The sequence below is a fragment of the Juglans microcarpa x Juglans regia genome, chromosome 2D, assembly GCF_004785595.1.
Source record: "Juglans microcarpa x Juglans regia isolate MS1-56 chromosome 2D, Jm3101_v1.0, whole genome shotgun sequence".
NCBI lineage: Eukaryota > Viridiplantae > Streptophyta > Magnoliopsida > Fagales > Juglandaceae > Juglans > Juglans microcarpa x Juglans regia.
The window spans coordinates 37257265-37274102 of NC_054596.1; the positions used below are offsets into that span (position 1 = coordinate 37257265).

At 32.9% G+C, this 16838-nt stretch overlaps 1 protein-coding gene across 1 annotated transcript; it reads right to left on the reverse strand.

The window, feature by feature from the left end:
- Positions 1-7768: 7768 nt before the first annotated feature.
- LOC121248677 (probable chlorophyll(ide) b reductase NYC1, chloroplastic) lies at positions 7769-15039 on the reverse strand. Its single transcript, XM_041147214.1, is given in 11 exon segments — positions 7769-8308; positions 9175-9367; positions 9801-9923; positions 10116-10143; positions 10146-10254; positions 10754-10822; positions 11557-11752; positions 11861-11935; positions 12374-12509; positions 13786-13864; positions 14476-15039. Coding segments are annotated over 11 exon segments (1569 nt in total). The 5' UTR covers positions 14851-15039; the 3' UTR covers positions 7769-8122.
- Between the last annotated feature and the right edge of the window lie 1799 nt (positions 15040-16838).

Consider the following 16838-nt stretch of genomic DNA (forward strand, 5'->3'; position numbering starts at 1 on the left):
ACCCAAGTGAAAAAAACAAAAATTGGGTCAGTTAGTCTTCTCTCTCAAGCTAGTGCGTAGAACACACTTGATAAAGTATTTATGTAGCATAAATACTTTATTAAGTTGAGAATGCTTCGTTTAGAATCTAAACTCATCTCAATTCATCATTACAACTTTTTTAAATCTAAATACAAAATATAATAAATAATTCAACTTTTTCAAATTTCAAAATAATAATAATATTAAAAAATAATATTTTAACAATATTTTATCATTTTATCTCAACTCAGTTTAACATCTAAACGAAAATTTTAAATCTTAAAAATCAAATTTTATCATTTAAGTTATGTGAAATGTATGTTTTACCGACCGACTTTAAATTTTGAATTTTACAAATCAAATTTTACTATTTAAATTATGTGAATAGTGTATCCTATGGACAGACTTTAAGTCATTATATGTATAAACTCTAAGTATTAGTTAGGATTTGAATATGAGATGGTTTTAAATGAAAGATAAAATTTAAAAAAAAAAATTATTAGAATATTTTTTTTAATATTATTATTGTTTTAAAGATTTCAAAAAATTAAATTTAAATTAATAAAAGTTGAATTGATTTTTATATTTTGTATAGAAATTTAAAAAAATTATAATAATAAAATAAAACGCTTTCTAAACGCAAACGGTGCCTAAATTCTATTTTCTTACCCAAAAGGAAAGATATAAAAAAAAGAAATGTTACCTTTGAATGTATTAATTAATAGGGAACCAATCATGAAAACTTTTCATCAATTTGAAAGACAACTGTCAAAAAAATCCATTTTCTAATATTTTCAGAAACAACAAAAGAAAAGAAAATATGCCTACGTTTTATGTGATTGATCCATATACGAAAAGGTCAAAGATTAGGTAGCTTATATATTTTGTATTTTTGTATTGTATTTTGTTTTTTCCATCACAGGGACTGTGGCTGTTAGCCCGTTATTCTAAGAGTTCGTTTAGATATTAAAATGAGTTGAATTGAATTGATAAAATATTATTAAAATATTATTTATTATTATTATTATTATTATAAAATTTAAAAAAATTAAATTATTTATTATATTTTATATTGAAATTTGAAAAAATTATAATCATGAATTGAGATAAGTTGAGAAGAGTTATAAATCTAAACGAAGACTAAGTAAAGGAAAATACAAAACAGCTGGATACCAACTTAAACCCCGCAAAACGACGTTGACATGTTATCCATCCAAAGAAATAGTGAGGCTCAACTTGTAATATTTTAAATAATAAATTGGAAGTATATAAATAAATATATATATATATATATAAAACTCAAAAATATAATATATTATAATTTTAAGAGGTTAAATTATGTTAAGAGTAGTTTTGACATCGCCATATGGCACCGATTCCATTCCTTTCTCCTTCTCCTCTGTTTTTTTTTTTTTTTTTTTCTTCTTCTTCATGATAAGCCCTAAAGCAAAGCTTTTTGAGAAAATTCCATGGCATGGCAGGGCAAGGAATGCTTCAATTCATCCATAAAAAGAAAAAAAATGTGCGACATATGCAGAGCCTCCTCCAAAGTCAATTCCAGCACTTGGGTCAAGCACCATAAGGGTGACAATGGAACTTGGTGGATGTAATTTGCCTCCAAATTTGAAATAAAATTTATGATTTTTCTTTCATTAAATTAATAAATAAACAAGTTAAAATGATTAGTTTGAGAAGATTAATATATATATATATCTATATATATATATTATTCTCATTTGAATTTGACAATAAAAACAAAAAAGTACAGCATGTCTGTAGATCTGGTAAAAGATGATCAAAACCCCAATGCATATCTTGTCTAAACATAAGAAGCTTCTTCCTCTTTGATTTTCTTTGCCCTTGAATCAGAGACCTTGCATTAGTCCATGCAGCAAATGATATTAACTTAAAAGTGATTTTTTAAGAAGATTGCACATTGTCAACCGCCAACTAATAATGCATTGCATCCTTAAATTATTACAAATTGGTAATATATACCAAATCTTTAAATCTAATTTAATTGCAAAGATGATATTTATAGTCACAAAATACTCAAACGTCACACAGTTCTTTTAAAAAAATAAGTTAATATGAGATTTATATGAAAAAATTAAATTTTTAATAGTGGAACAAACTCTTTGTCAAAAAAAAAAAAAATACGTAATATTTACCCAACTCATAACTATATTTAACATTACTTATATGATCGTAATCATTTTTGGGTGGACGGATATACTAAAAATATTATAATAATAAACATGAAGATTGAAGGGTGAGAAGGGAAGGTGGATGAGCTGCCGGCATGCAATTATATAAAAACAGAAGTCCTTGCTGCTTAGCCGTCCATATGCCGGCGGGAAGTCATATTCAGACGTGTGAGCGGCTGGCATTTGAGAACATGGCCACATCTGACTTGAAAATGTCATCCGATCAAGAGGCTTTTTCTGGCCATCAATGCTTAATACGGTAATACCTCCTTCTAAATCTTCCTAAAAGGAAATCAGCTGGATATACTTTGCATTAAGAAATTAAAAGGAATAAGATAAAAAACACAAGTCCTAGATTTTTAACATTATGCAAATTTGAACCACATGGAAAAAGATATTCTTAGCCGGGCGATATTAAATTAATAATAAATATTATAAAATCCATTTTATATATTTATCTCTCAATTTATAAGAGACATTAAAAAAAACCTCCATCCGATAATACACTAAAGTATACCAATTTTAATTACCAATTATACAATTTTTATGCATATAATCTCCATGAAAAAATCTTGTAATTATTACTGTACTTTTTTTTTTTTTTAAAAAAAAGGGCCGTTGACCTATGAATTCTGATTTTTTTTTTTTATAGTTAAATAAGTTTCTAGATAAACTATATTGATGGCATGTTTGTTGAATTTGAAAGAGATGGGGGGTGGGGGCATGTGAAGATTCACATCACAAGGCAAAATTATTATATATATATATATATATATATATAATTTTCCACATAATTAGGGGCATGACAATCGGGTCATGAGCCCAAATATACCAATTATCCTTTTAGGACAAAGACACCAAACCGCGTCAAACACCGTCTAAATTGTCACATGCTTTTTTTTGTCTTTTTTTTTTTTAAGGATGGGCATGACATTAGTAGCCTCTCCTTGACTATAAAGAAAATAATAATAATTTAAGTAAATTACTTGACTTTCTACACACATATATATATATATATATATATATATATAAATTTTGAAAAATTTTATATATTAGTCACTATTCACAACCTCACAATCTACATCTTATGAAAAACACATCTACACTCTATAAAAAAAAGTTATAAATGTGAGGTGTAAAAGTAAATAGTGACTGATGTATAAAATTCATATTAAATTTTAGAGTTTCAAATGAATAACCGATAGTAAAAAATCGTCAAATTATAATATTTATTAACCATTTAATATTTTTTTATCATGACAAATAGACAAATAATAAATTCATAATACTTATTGAATATTTAATATTGTCCGAAAACACTTGTAGCAATAAGATATTATAAAATTCATTTTATACAACTGTCTTTTTTATTTTAGATTTTTGTAATGGCTTAGAAGGTGGTTTATCTTCTACAATAATTTGTAAATAGAATAACTTGTGTAAAAATAAATTACTTTATAACACTATTTTTATGGTAAATATTATCTAATAAAGTTAATAAATATATATGCACGAAGAATAATATATCATTAAGTACATCTAGAAAAACACAACGTGTAATATCTAAACTTTTTTTAAGGAAATAAAATCATCAAATATCGAGTTTGGCTTCAACCATTCATTTCTATTACTTGTATTAAAAAAAAAAAAAAAAAAAAGCCCAAATTTATAAAAGAGAAAAGAAAAGAATCTATAGAATTCATATATTCCCATCTCGATGATCTCATGTTCTCGTGCCTGCGGTGAATGCGGAATTTGATAGGTGAAAATGTTTGGAATTTTCGGATATTCCAAAGTCCATTAGAAATTGCTTTTTCAAATGAAAAAGAAGACTAATCTTCTTTGACTATTAACTTCATTGTTAGAGTGTGTAAGTATTACACATTCTTTTTTTAAAAAAGAGTATATTATTAAAAAAAAATATTTTTTTATATGAATTTCATATTTATTCACTTATTTTATAACAAATGTGCAAGACTGTTACATACTAAAACTGTACAAGTCATTTCTCATATTTTTTTGTGTTGTACTAGACTACTAGTTGTTAGAAAGTGTTTATTTGGGTTTCCTCATCTTTTACTCATGTATTCCTCTATTGGTTATAAATATTAGATATAAGAGTAAGAAATATCCTTTTCAAAAAATGATCTTTTTCATGTAAATTTCAAATTTACCTACGTTCTTTTTTTTAAAGAGAGTGCTCCTTAAAATTACAAATATCATTTCTTTACATATATAAAAGAAAAGAAAAAAAAAATCTCAAAACATGGTGCCTTTATTGGATAAAATATCAATCATTACAATATTTCTCCTTCAATACTAAAGGAATTATTTGCATAAGCCCATCCTCAATCAACACCCTTTCATTAGAAATTTAAATATCAAGTTTTGCTAACATATGAGTAACATTGTTTGCCTCTCTATAAGTGAAAGAAATGCTCCAGTTGTGTCGATTTGCAAGAATACTGCGCACATCCTCGATCACAATACCTTAATCAGCATTAATTTCCTCCTGACTATGTCTAGATGCTACTACAACCTTGGAGTCACCTTCTAACACCACATTAGATAGTCCTAGTTCTTGACACAGAGTTGCAGCTCTTCTAAGTGCATATGCTTCAACTATATCAGGTTTCACATAGTGATTAATGTTTAGACATAGAGAGGCTATAAGTTCACCTTCACTATTTTTTATCACAACCCCAATTCCCCCTTTGTCATTTTTGTTGTCCACTACAACATCCCAATTAACTTTAAACTTCAGCTCAGTTGGTTTTTTTCCAATTAGTTTGTTGTCTCCCTAAACCTCTCGAGTGACTCCCTTTCTGGTACTTTGTGCTAAGGTAAAATCTTCTAGACTTTGTTTTGCTGACTGGAGTAACTGTCTTGGGTGTTCAAATTTGTTTTCAAACAACATGGAATTCCTTCTAAACCAGATCCTCCCCATTATATAAGCTACTAATTATATGTCTTCACTGTTTAATATGTCATTTAACCTCTTCCATAGTTCCAAGAAGTGTACCTCCATACTGGACCATTTTTTAATTGGGTTGTTGGTTTCACCCCAGACATCATTTGCTGCAGGGAAACTCCAAAGTGCATGAATTGTAGTTTATGTTTCTCTCTCACATACTATACATAAGTCTATTTCTGTTATCTTTTTCTTTAATAGATTTTCTCTAGTTGGGAGTTTATCATGTGCTGCCTTCCATAGAAATTGATTCACTATGCATCTAGTAGATCCTTTTGCTTAAAATAATTTTCCCTCATAATTGTGGCTACCATCGAATTAGGATTCTTCATCAACCTCCAGCATTGTTTTGCCAATAATGCCAAGTTAAAATTTTCTAGGTGTCTAAATCCTAAGCCTCATCTATTATTGGATTCACTCATCTTTGTCCAACTCCTCCAAATAATCTTCTTTTCACTGTTTTTTTTACCCCACCAGAACCTTAACAACATAGATGAAATTTCATCACACAATCTCTTAGGGAGCTTGAACACACTCATTGAATAAGTAGGCAGAGCTTGCAACACAGCTTTTATCATGATTTCTTTTCCTGATTGAGAGAGGAAGGTATTCTTCCAACTACTAATTCTCTTCCAAACTTTCTCTTTTAATAACAGTGTTATACTTTGATTTACCTACCATAGAAGGTAAACTCAAGTATTTTTCGTAACCACCACAAACTGAAATTCCTGCTACTTGCAAAATTTGATCCCTAACATTCACTACAGCATTTGAACTAAAAAATCTAATGGTTTTTTGCAGGTTTAGCAGCTGCCCTGAAGCCCTCTCATACTTGTTTAGGATCTCTTGTATCTTCATCCATTCGCTAGTAGTTGCCCTCCCAAATATAACACAATCATTTATAAGTAGTAGATGATTTATGTTAGTTCCACCCTTTGTAACTACAACCCCCTTTGTCTCTCCCTTCTTTTTAGATGCTTCAATTAAAGAGCTCAAACCTTTAGCACAAAGAATAAATAAATATGGAGAGATGAGATCCCCTTGTCTTATGTCTATTGTAAGCTTAATGGTCTCACCAGGCTGCCTATTAATGAGAACCGAGTATGTCACTAAAGTAACACAATCCATAATTACTTTTATCCACCTCTCCAAATCCAAGCTTTTTCATTATTTCTTCCAAGAATCTCTACTCAATTCTGTCATATGCCTTTGGCATATCCAGTTTGAGAGCCATCCTTCCTTCCTTGCCTTTCTTTCTAGTCTTCATGGTGTGCAAAGCTTCATAAGCAATTATCACGTTATCAGTGATGAGTCAAGTACAAATGCACTTTGGTTGTTGGATATAATGGAGGGCAGTACCTTTTTCAACCTGTTTGCTAGAACTTTTGATTCAAGCTTATAGAATACATTACATAAGCTAATTGGTCTAAAATCACTAACAACAAAAGGGTTATTCACTTTTGGAACTAAGGCAATATATGTGAAATTAATACATTGGTCTAAGTTCCCCTCATTTAGGAAGTTTAAGATAGCTTGGCATACCTCCTTTCCCACTGTGTGCTAGTAAGTTTGATAATAACATGCCCCAAACCCACAAGGACCTAGGGACTTCAGCGTTGCCATTTGCTGCAGGGCTGCCTTCACCTCTTCACTTGTGAATTCCTTTTGCAGCTTCATATTCATGTTACCAGTCACTTTCTGTTCTACAGGGGCAAGACATTCTGCTATTGCTTCTTGATTTGGGTTTGGTGATCTAAAAATGTTCTGAAAATACTGATTAAAAGCTTCTTCAATCCCTTCATGCTCAATCTTTATTCTTCCTTCTTGGTCTTTAACGAGCCAGATCAGTTGTGATGAGCCATAAATGACTTTTTATGACAGAATATATATTATTTACAAAATTTATGAATTTCTCTAAAAACTTCAACCAACTGATTTTGGATTTATATAATGAGTCTTGGTTTGTTTATTCAACACAAGCTTGAGTTATTTTTTAACAAAATAACATTCATCATCTTTTTATCCATCATTATTCCCACATATCAGTCCTCTCCGCAAATCCACCTAGCATGTAGAGGCTAATGGGTGGAGTTTTGCTACAAATCAACATCTGTTCACATCACACACCCCACACCTATAGCTTTTCATAGGTATATGAGTGATAGGGTGTATAGATATTTTTCATAAGATGTAGGGTGTAGGATGCTGAACAGTGATTGATGAGAATAATTTTTATGGTTGAATTTTTCCCGTTATCTCGGGCAAGCCGACATGGGGAAAATTCTATTAAATATTATGCATTTGGATTTCAATTGTTTTGAATTTCGATTTGTTTGATTTGGGCTGAGATTTGTTTTTGATTTCTATCTCATTCCCGCTATTTATCTTTATTTAGTTGATTTTTATTGTTAGTTTCGATTTTTGCTATTCATCTTGATGGGTTCGATTTTGCTTGCCTGAAGATTATTGTCAGATATGCTAACTAAAGACGAAGGAAAAAAAAAAGAAGAAGAAGAAGAAGAAGAAGAAGAAATTGTTCTGAAAGTGACTGTCAAAGCATGTGCAAAGATGTTGAAAGGGAACTTCATTATGAACTCATAGAAACATTACATGTCATATAAGAATTCCACACATTGGAATGCTTCATCAATGAATTATAGTTTGTTTCTGTCCACACAACCCAACCTTTACTGGACTCTTTGTGCCTGGGTGGTCAAATTTTTGCAATCAATGTATAACTGAACTCCTAATTGTTAAGGAAGGTTTGAAGAGGATGCAGGGTATAAAGACCACTAATTGGCTGCCAATGTTGTTCACTTACCTTGTGATCTATGCAGTTACAGCACTAGACATCCTTCCTGAAGAGCATTGGCCTGATCTACATATATTCCTAATTCTTTTAGGTTGTAATTCTACCAAGAACTCACGTACCATGAAATGTGCTGCCACTGGTAGAAAGGATTATGAAGGCACAAACTACAGAGAGTGAGAAAACTGACACCCAAGTGTTCTCTGTGTACATCTCCATGGCATCAGTAAAAGAAAATCGAGTGCGGTTTTCAGCCCAGTTTCGGAGGCGATCTGCTTCTGCTGCATATAATGCCCTTCCCTGCAATATATGCCAAAATCAGCTTACAGAAACAATATGTAACAAGTTGACGCTCCCCACTACAGCTTGGCCATTATTTTTAATAGGCCATTTGACAATATTCAGCCAAAAGAACAATAAGTTCAACAGGATATTCCCCTGCTTAATATGAGAATAAAATTCCAACTTAAACCTGATTATGAGGCGAGGTATAACTAAAGCATGAATTCTGATGTCTCCATGATCAAATTATTTCACCATTTGATTTCGAAGTGTCGAAATATATATATATATATATATTAAACCGTCTAAAGATCTATGTAATTTGCCCGCGCCATGCATGTCATACTTGTTTTAGAACTGCAACATTTTTTTTGTCTTCCGTGCCTTTATAGATCTACTTAATTATAAGTATCCCAGTGCCTGATAATATCCAAACAGGAAATCAAGGCCCTGAGTTTTGAACTAGATTGCATTTATAAGGAGAGAATACACTAAAGAAGCAAAATCAGAAAACTAGAAGTTAGAAATAAGATAATAGATTCAGGGGTCACATAGCACGTCATTATAATTCTTTACTGGCCTGAACTTGGCATCACTAGTTTTGCTGGCAATGAATGCCATATCTAAGTAGCGGATTAGGCAAAAATGGAAAATATGAAAATATGAATTGCACTGGTCCACCATGATCTATTTGGATATAGGGGAATCAATGTGGTAAGTTTATAGTTATCTAACAGACTCACATTCAATCATTAGGAATATAAAGATTTATGTTTTTTCACTGCATGGAACTTTCTAAGAAAAACCTCTGAATGTCACAGAAAACTCATGGTCGGGCTGCTCAAGGGTGTGTAAAATAATTCCAGCAAAATAATGAAGATTACCTGTGCATCAAACCAGCGATCTCGTCGAAGCCACGCAGTGACTAAAGCAAGCAAGATCCTAGGAGGGGTCAAGTAATTGATTGCCTTCCCTGTACCCTTTACAACCCGCATCCTTGGAACCAAAGTTCTAGCAACTGTTTCGGGATGCTCACAGATAATGTTAAACATTTGCTTATTTTTTACACTCGAACCACTGCAAACCATAGAAGAAGCCATAGACAACGTAAATGAAGTTAGCCCAATAGCTATAGATAGAAAAACGGATGAAACTATGTGATACCCTATATGATAAGGATAAGAGTAGGTGGTGAATGAGATCCCACATTGTTTGGGAATGAAAAGTTCTTGCTCTTTATAAGGTTCCAATGGAGCTCCAATTGTATCATTGACTAGTCCTTTTTGGAGTATAGGTCATGTGGTTTGGGCCTTCCATTGAGGCGTTACAAAATGACTGATATATCAAAAAGAAAAACAGATGAAACCTTCAAACCTAAACATAAAAATAAAGGTTTAATACGAAAACAGATGGGAGTAAAACAAACGGTTGAGGCCCATTAAGATGGCATTAGAGAGGAAACCGAAAGGAATTATAAGCATTGCAAAAGACAGGGATGCTTCCTGTGCACCTCAGGAGCAGATCTGTAAGGACCATGCCTGGAGATGCAGTGTGCACCCCAACCTTCGACCGCTTACACTCTTTTAAGAGAGATGCTTGAAGTTGCCGAAGTCCACACTTTGTTGAGCCATAGCTGCAAGTCAAAGGATATACATTAATCAATCACCTCAAACACAAAATAGTTCAACTTCCATTAGTCATTGAATAATAATTTGCCAAAACCTTATGAAAAAATAATTTTCCAAAACCAGTTTAAAAAGTTTTCCACCTCTGTTCAGTACAAAGTAGTTGAGTTCCCACGGTAACTAAAAATGAAAGAACTTACACAGCTGTGAGAGGGGTACTAGATCCCCAGAACCTGCACCATCCATGTTAAATATGTGGCCCCCCTTATACTGGTTCTTCATCACTTGCATGGCCTCTCGTGTGCAAAGAAGAGAGCCAACCAGGTTCGTTGAGACTATCTAGTGTGAAGTGGACACATGAGAGGCAAATCAATTCAAGCTCTAAGGTAAGACCATCCTTACAAGGGTAGTAAACAATCATGAAGAGTTGGCAGGATTATTAGGCAAAACTACTACAATCTTAATACAAGTTTAAACCATATCATTCAAAGGCATGAACACATCATCCTTGCCTTCTACCAGTCACACACACATGCATCCATGCTTCCCCCCAAACAAGATACTTCTCGATATTAAGTTACTGTACTGCAATTTGAACCCGTTTAATAAAAAGTAGCATTCAAATAACGAAAACTAGCCATGTCTAGAATCAGTCATATATGAAACAGTTGGTGATTTGATATAACAGCTCCCATAACTTCCAAAACAAGAGCTTATAAGGTTTTTGAGAAGATATCCTATTTACCCAAAATGCACCTAAGTGAACACACAGGACAACCTTCCCAAATACCAGATCTATCAAAAAGAGTTGATAACTGTTTGATATGTCAATGAATACCTGTCTAATATCTTCATCAGAAAACTGCAGCAATGGTCTAAAACCTTTATTCATGCCAGCATTGTTTATCTGTCGAACAATGTAAGTACAAATTGGAATATCTTAGTAATTGGTATAACATTTATAATCATGCCACATCACATACAAGGATCTCACTTCTTATGGTATCTTAACCAGGAATACACAGGAATATGACTAATAAAGACAAGGATAAAAGATTACTGGTATCAAAGAGACAAGGACAAAATTCGGGCAATATTTTCAAATTATCGTTGCCAATCCCACAAAATGATTGTACCTTGTCCAAATAAGATATTGCTATCCAATGTACTAGCTTCTCATTACTGCAGTTTGTAGTTAAATGAAAGAAAAATTCTTCTCATTAACTACTATTCACCACCCCACACCCCACACCATATGAAAAACACCCCCACACCCTATGAAAAAAACTATAGGTGTGGGATGTGAGAGTTAATAGTGACTGATGCATAGCATTCCTCGACACTGCCCCTAGAAGTTGTTTGCATCCTAGGGTTCGAACCTTAGACCAGAAGGGAGCATACCCCCAAGAACAAGGCCCTTACCACTTGCGCCAACCCCTAGGGATTAATAAGTTTCAATTCTTTTAAGGTTTGAATGTATAAGCTTTTGCAAAGGAACAATAAAATAGAAGAATTCTTGAAAACAAGAATGAAAATGCATGATCCCAAAAAAAAATGCAACTGTCACATGCCGTTTTCAGTAATAACAGCAATTGGAGACTGGCTAGCAACAATCATCAATTGAAAAAGTGAGACACTCACCCAGATGTTGATAGAGCCAAGTTCATGGACAGCAAAGTTTGCCAGTTTCTGTACATCATCAGGTGCACATACATTACACGGAATGCCCACCACTTTTGCTTGTTGCAGCTTTCTCCTGGATGAGTCACCTGCCTTGGTCATACATTCCTCTAGGTTATCCTCGAGTTCTTTGACAGTCGTATCTACAGACTCACGGCTGCCTTCAAAAGATCCATTAATGGAAGGGGCCTTTGTGAGTGATAACTATGTTGAAATTATAGGCGGCATTAGAGAACTAAACCAATATCCTAATTCTGAATACCACCTGCGAGATGCAACAACCACGCGATCTCCAGAAAGAAGAAATTCACGAGCAAGAGCTTTTCCCAGTCCCCTTGTGCTGTACCATATATTTAAAATATGCATAACATAGAATCGTTACATTTTCATAGTGATAAGCAACTAGCAGTCCACTAGCCAAATTGTGATTACACCCTAGTAATTGTTCCCAAGTCACAGACAAGACAACTTGTGAATTGGAAGAAAGAAACACCCACACATGCTATTATTAAGCTTCAACATTAGATGACATATAATACAACTTTCAATACTCTTTAACTAATCAAGAAGTGTGTACATTGATGGACCTTCATGATAATATGGCATTACAGACCCCCCCTCCCCCCACCAAAAAATAAAAAGAAATACATAAGTACATGTGGAATTTAAAACTTCATTATAACAAAATGCAAAATTTGTGGAATTTAAAACTACCTATTGAAGTAAAATCAACTACTTTGACATCCCAAGAAGAGAGACAGAGAGAGGGAGATATCACCTTCCAGTTATGACAACATTACGTGGACCAGCTCGACAATGTTCCTCTAAAACCATATTTGCTCCTATCATGGTTCCAATAATAATTCCTCCAAGCCAGCTATACCAAACCAAAGTGTCCATTTGACTGTCTCCACCTTCACAAAATCGCACACCATTGAGTTCTTGTATATATGGAGTATCTACTTGTGCTCTTTGTTAAGACCAATATAAATTATTATATCTATTCCCATTAACTTAGCTTTTAGGACAAGTTCGAATCCTGACTTTATACTTCACTCCATTAATAAAATATTCTACGTGTTGGGCCCACTTATTAAGGTTTTGGGGTGTTAAGACAAATATAAATGATTAAATCTACCTTCTCCCATCAGCTTAAGGTTTTGGGATAAGTGGTGATTTCACATAGGGGTGACAATTCATATTTTTGGGTCGTGTTCGTGTCATGTCAAGTCATGAATATTCGACTATATAGGTCAATCAGAATCCGACTCATTAACCTAAACGCGTCAAACTTTCAAACTCTAATCCAACCCATTTAGATAACAAGTCGTGTCGTGTCACTCGTTTAATAATTAATTAGAAATAGGTTAACACGACACGACTCATTTAAATCCGTTTCATGTAAATGGGTTGAACTAACACGCATAACTCATTTGACCTGATTAACATAATTTTACATAAAAGTTAAATCTATATTTACTAGTAGCCACAATATCTTAAAATATACCTTTTTAAAAAAAAATAATAATATATAATAAAACCAATATTACAAATCATACAATAACGAATATGAGCATAGGTCTAGAATTACAATCTCAACAATAAAAACATAAATATACTGAGAAATACCAATATTACAACATAACAATAATAAAATTATAATTTTGAAATAAAATCTAAACGGGTCAAAATGGAATGATTTCGGGTTAAGCAAGTTGAACAGTTATTGACCCATTTATAAATCGTGTCTTAATAGGTAAACTCATTTTGACTCAAACCCGTTAACATCAAACCCAAACCCGTTAATTTCGTGCCGTGTTCATGGGTCGTATCACATATTGCCACTTCTAATTTCACACTCTTAACTCATATTAACTAGTCATGCACCCGTGCAATAAGCGGCTGATTTCACATACTTTTTCAACTACTAATTGTGAAAGATTAAATATAGAGAAAAGAAGACAAAATTATACAGGAAAGAAGTGGAAGTGTCTCAAATCTTTAAAATCCAAAATTGCATAATATTTATTAACATGATCTTTCAAATTAATTTAAACTTGAATAACCAAATTTATGGACATTTAACATAAAAAAATGGATGACGTGGCTCAACAAGAGTAAAACACTTGTTTCGAAACTTATATATGCCATCGACGTGTGCATTCTTGTTTAGAGTGCAAGTTCGCTAACCTGACAACAGAAATCCAATTTCAAGTATCACTCCCGTGCTCATCATGGTTACAATATATCTTCCAATTTGGATGGCAATCTATGAGAGAAAGAGAGACAGAGAGAGAGAGAGAGAGAGTCATGCTAAAGTTGAACATATAATCCCCAATCGGGAAATCACATACAAGTTAACCAGAAAACAAAATCACTAATTGTCTAAACACTAAATAAATAAATGCAACCAAACCTGCCGCCCTCAGAAAATTTTGCATACCCTTAATTTTTTGGCAGCTGATATGATTTCAAACTTCACATCTACGTCGTGATTGCTACTTAAAACCATTTGGGCAAGATCTTTCGAATGAGGCAACAATACTTTGCACACCATTCGATTTCCTGAATTGGTAATTCTTAACAAATTAAGGAAGTTTAATTTGGAACGGGAGAACAAATAAATAATGGCATCCTGATTCTTATGATTTTTGTCGTTTTGTACCCAATAATGGAAAGTTTTAACTCCAGAAGTCGGACCTCCAGCTATTCTCGCCTGAGCTAAGTAAAGATTTGGGAAAATTCGTGAATTATAATTAGTAAAACAGAGACACTGTTTCCAGTCTAGTGCTTCTTATGTTAAAAAAAGACGTAAATTTGGTAAATTTACCATTCCATCTCAACAAATACGGGAAGAATATTAAACATAATGGAACTCACCGAAGAGAACACCTTCTCCACCTTGGCCACAGCCCTGCCATACTCGTCCCCATGAGCCAATCTAAAACCACCCAAAATTGTAGTCATCAAAGATTTCCAAAACCCACTTCCGCTTTCGAGCTTAGCCTCACTTCCCTTCAAATTCCGAGACTTTCTCGCTCTTTGCACAACTTCCCTTTTCTCTGCAACTTCTCCCTCCTCACTCATAAACGATCGACACTGTTTCAAACACAAACCGTTACCCCGACCGGGTCGTCCCAACCGGAACATGCATAAACTTGGTCCGGGAACGACTGGCTGGCCGGTCCTGTGGTCGTTCTTGAAGCAGTGCTCGAAGCTTTGTGGGAAAATGCGAAGCCTAGTTGCTGTAGCCATGGCTATTCTAAACCGAAAAGAGGATCCTGATAATTCACCGTTCCAATATTTATGGGTGTGGCTTCGATATTTACGTACGTTGGAATTTAGAGATTCCTTACAAACACCTCAAAATAAATAAAACAAAATAAAAAGTGGGTAAAAATGAAAAATTGTACCAAAATATCTGAGAGAGGGAAGACGGGGGAGGAATCCATGGGAGAGTGGAATGTGACGACCACACGTTGAAGCAACCTCATCCACATGTGTACCACTGACACGTGGCGTTCTGGGTCTGTATCGCTTTTTGTTTGGTTAAGGTTGGGAACTTGGACGGTTGTTTGGTTAACCATCTCATCGGAAGATGGATAGGAAGCTACATGGGCTGGAAGATACCTTCCCAAATAAATAAAAAAATGTCATCAAACACACTTAACATAATGCATGCTATGAGTGGTTGGAGCTTTCGCATAGACACATTGTTTGTTGAGTGACTATGCCCCCACAATATATTTAGTAACTATGTTTATTTTTTAAAATAAATATATTTTTTATAAAATAATATTACTTTTATAAGATATTTTATAAAAATATTTATTATTTTTAAATATAATTGTGTAAAGTGATGAAAAAATTATTGTATTTCAAATGATAGAGTTGTTCAGAGTCATCAATCATAGTACTTACGATAAAGTGTCAATGCATGAGTGATCCTATACATTTAATCCAAAAATTAATATAACAATATTAAAGGAACAATAAATATTATCAATATATCAATTTAGAAAATACATATGATGCATGTTTACATGATACATTTGATTCGGTTTGGTTGACATCTCACTTTTAGATATATTTAGAATCCCTTGATGTTTTGGTAGTGATAAGTCTTAGAATTTATTTGAGAATACAATTGTTTTCAGGTGTTTTCAGATATTTCATTTTCAAACATCACTCAAATACAAAACATTTTTCAATTTCAGATTTTTAACATTTCAAATCTAATCATTATCTAATTATTACAACTTTCTCATGCTTCCAAACAAAATACAAAACCCTATACATAATTCCCAAACTTTCAAATAAAAATTATATTAAAAAGTTATATTCAAACAATTTTTTAACTTTATAATATTTTTATTCTACTTTTTTTCTTTTCTTTCTCAAAACCTAATAAAACATTTTCACTTAAATTATTTAACTACTATTTACAAACTATTTTACTACTATTTATAGATATTCTATAATATTTTTAATATTGAAACGAGCCGATCGAAGCCTTTGATCCTTTTTTCCAAAGAGTTGTATAGGTAGGTTTGGGAAACGAATTCGAGAGAATTCTATTTAATTGGTGCACACAACGAAGAAGGAACAAATGGTAATGTTTCATTTGATCAAGAACATGTAAACTAGTTAAATTGAATTTCCCAATATATAATGGTTTGGAAGAATATCCCACAACATGGATTCATTGCGTCGAGCCGTTTTCAAGTTTCAAATAACGGAGGAGCATGAGAAAATACACATGTCCAACCTGTCTGAAAAACTTCATACGGAAAGCTTGCTTGTCTCAATAGGATCTCTACTAAAGTAAAACTTTATTCTATCTATGAATCATAGGAAGAAGAAACAATTCATGTGTTATGGTCTTGTCTACCTACTGATCAAGATGTATGGCATGCATGCTCGTAGTATCAAAATTGATACAGATCAAGGTACAAAGACATCTGGAAAGGCATGTTCAATGCAGATGTACAACTCCGCTACTGGAGATTTTAAAATGAGTTGGGATATATATGATAATTGATAAGGAGAACAATAAGATAGGTGTTGGTGTTATTAGTTGATTTGAAGTAAATAGTAAAATAATTATAAACGAGTTGTAGGTATATCAATACCAAACGATAGGACCCAATTAGTAGGAGTAAACAACAATTTGAGATAACATTTTGTAAACCAAAAAAAAAATCTGTACCAAAAATCTAGGAAAACTAAAAAGACGTTACAAA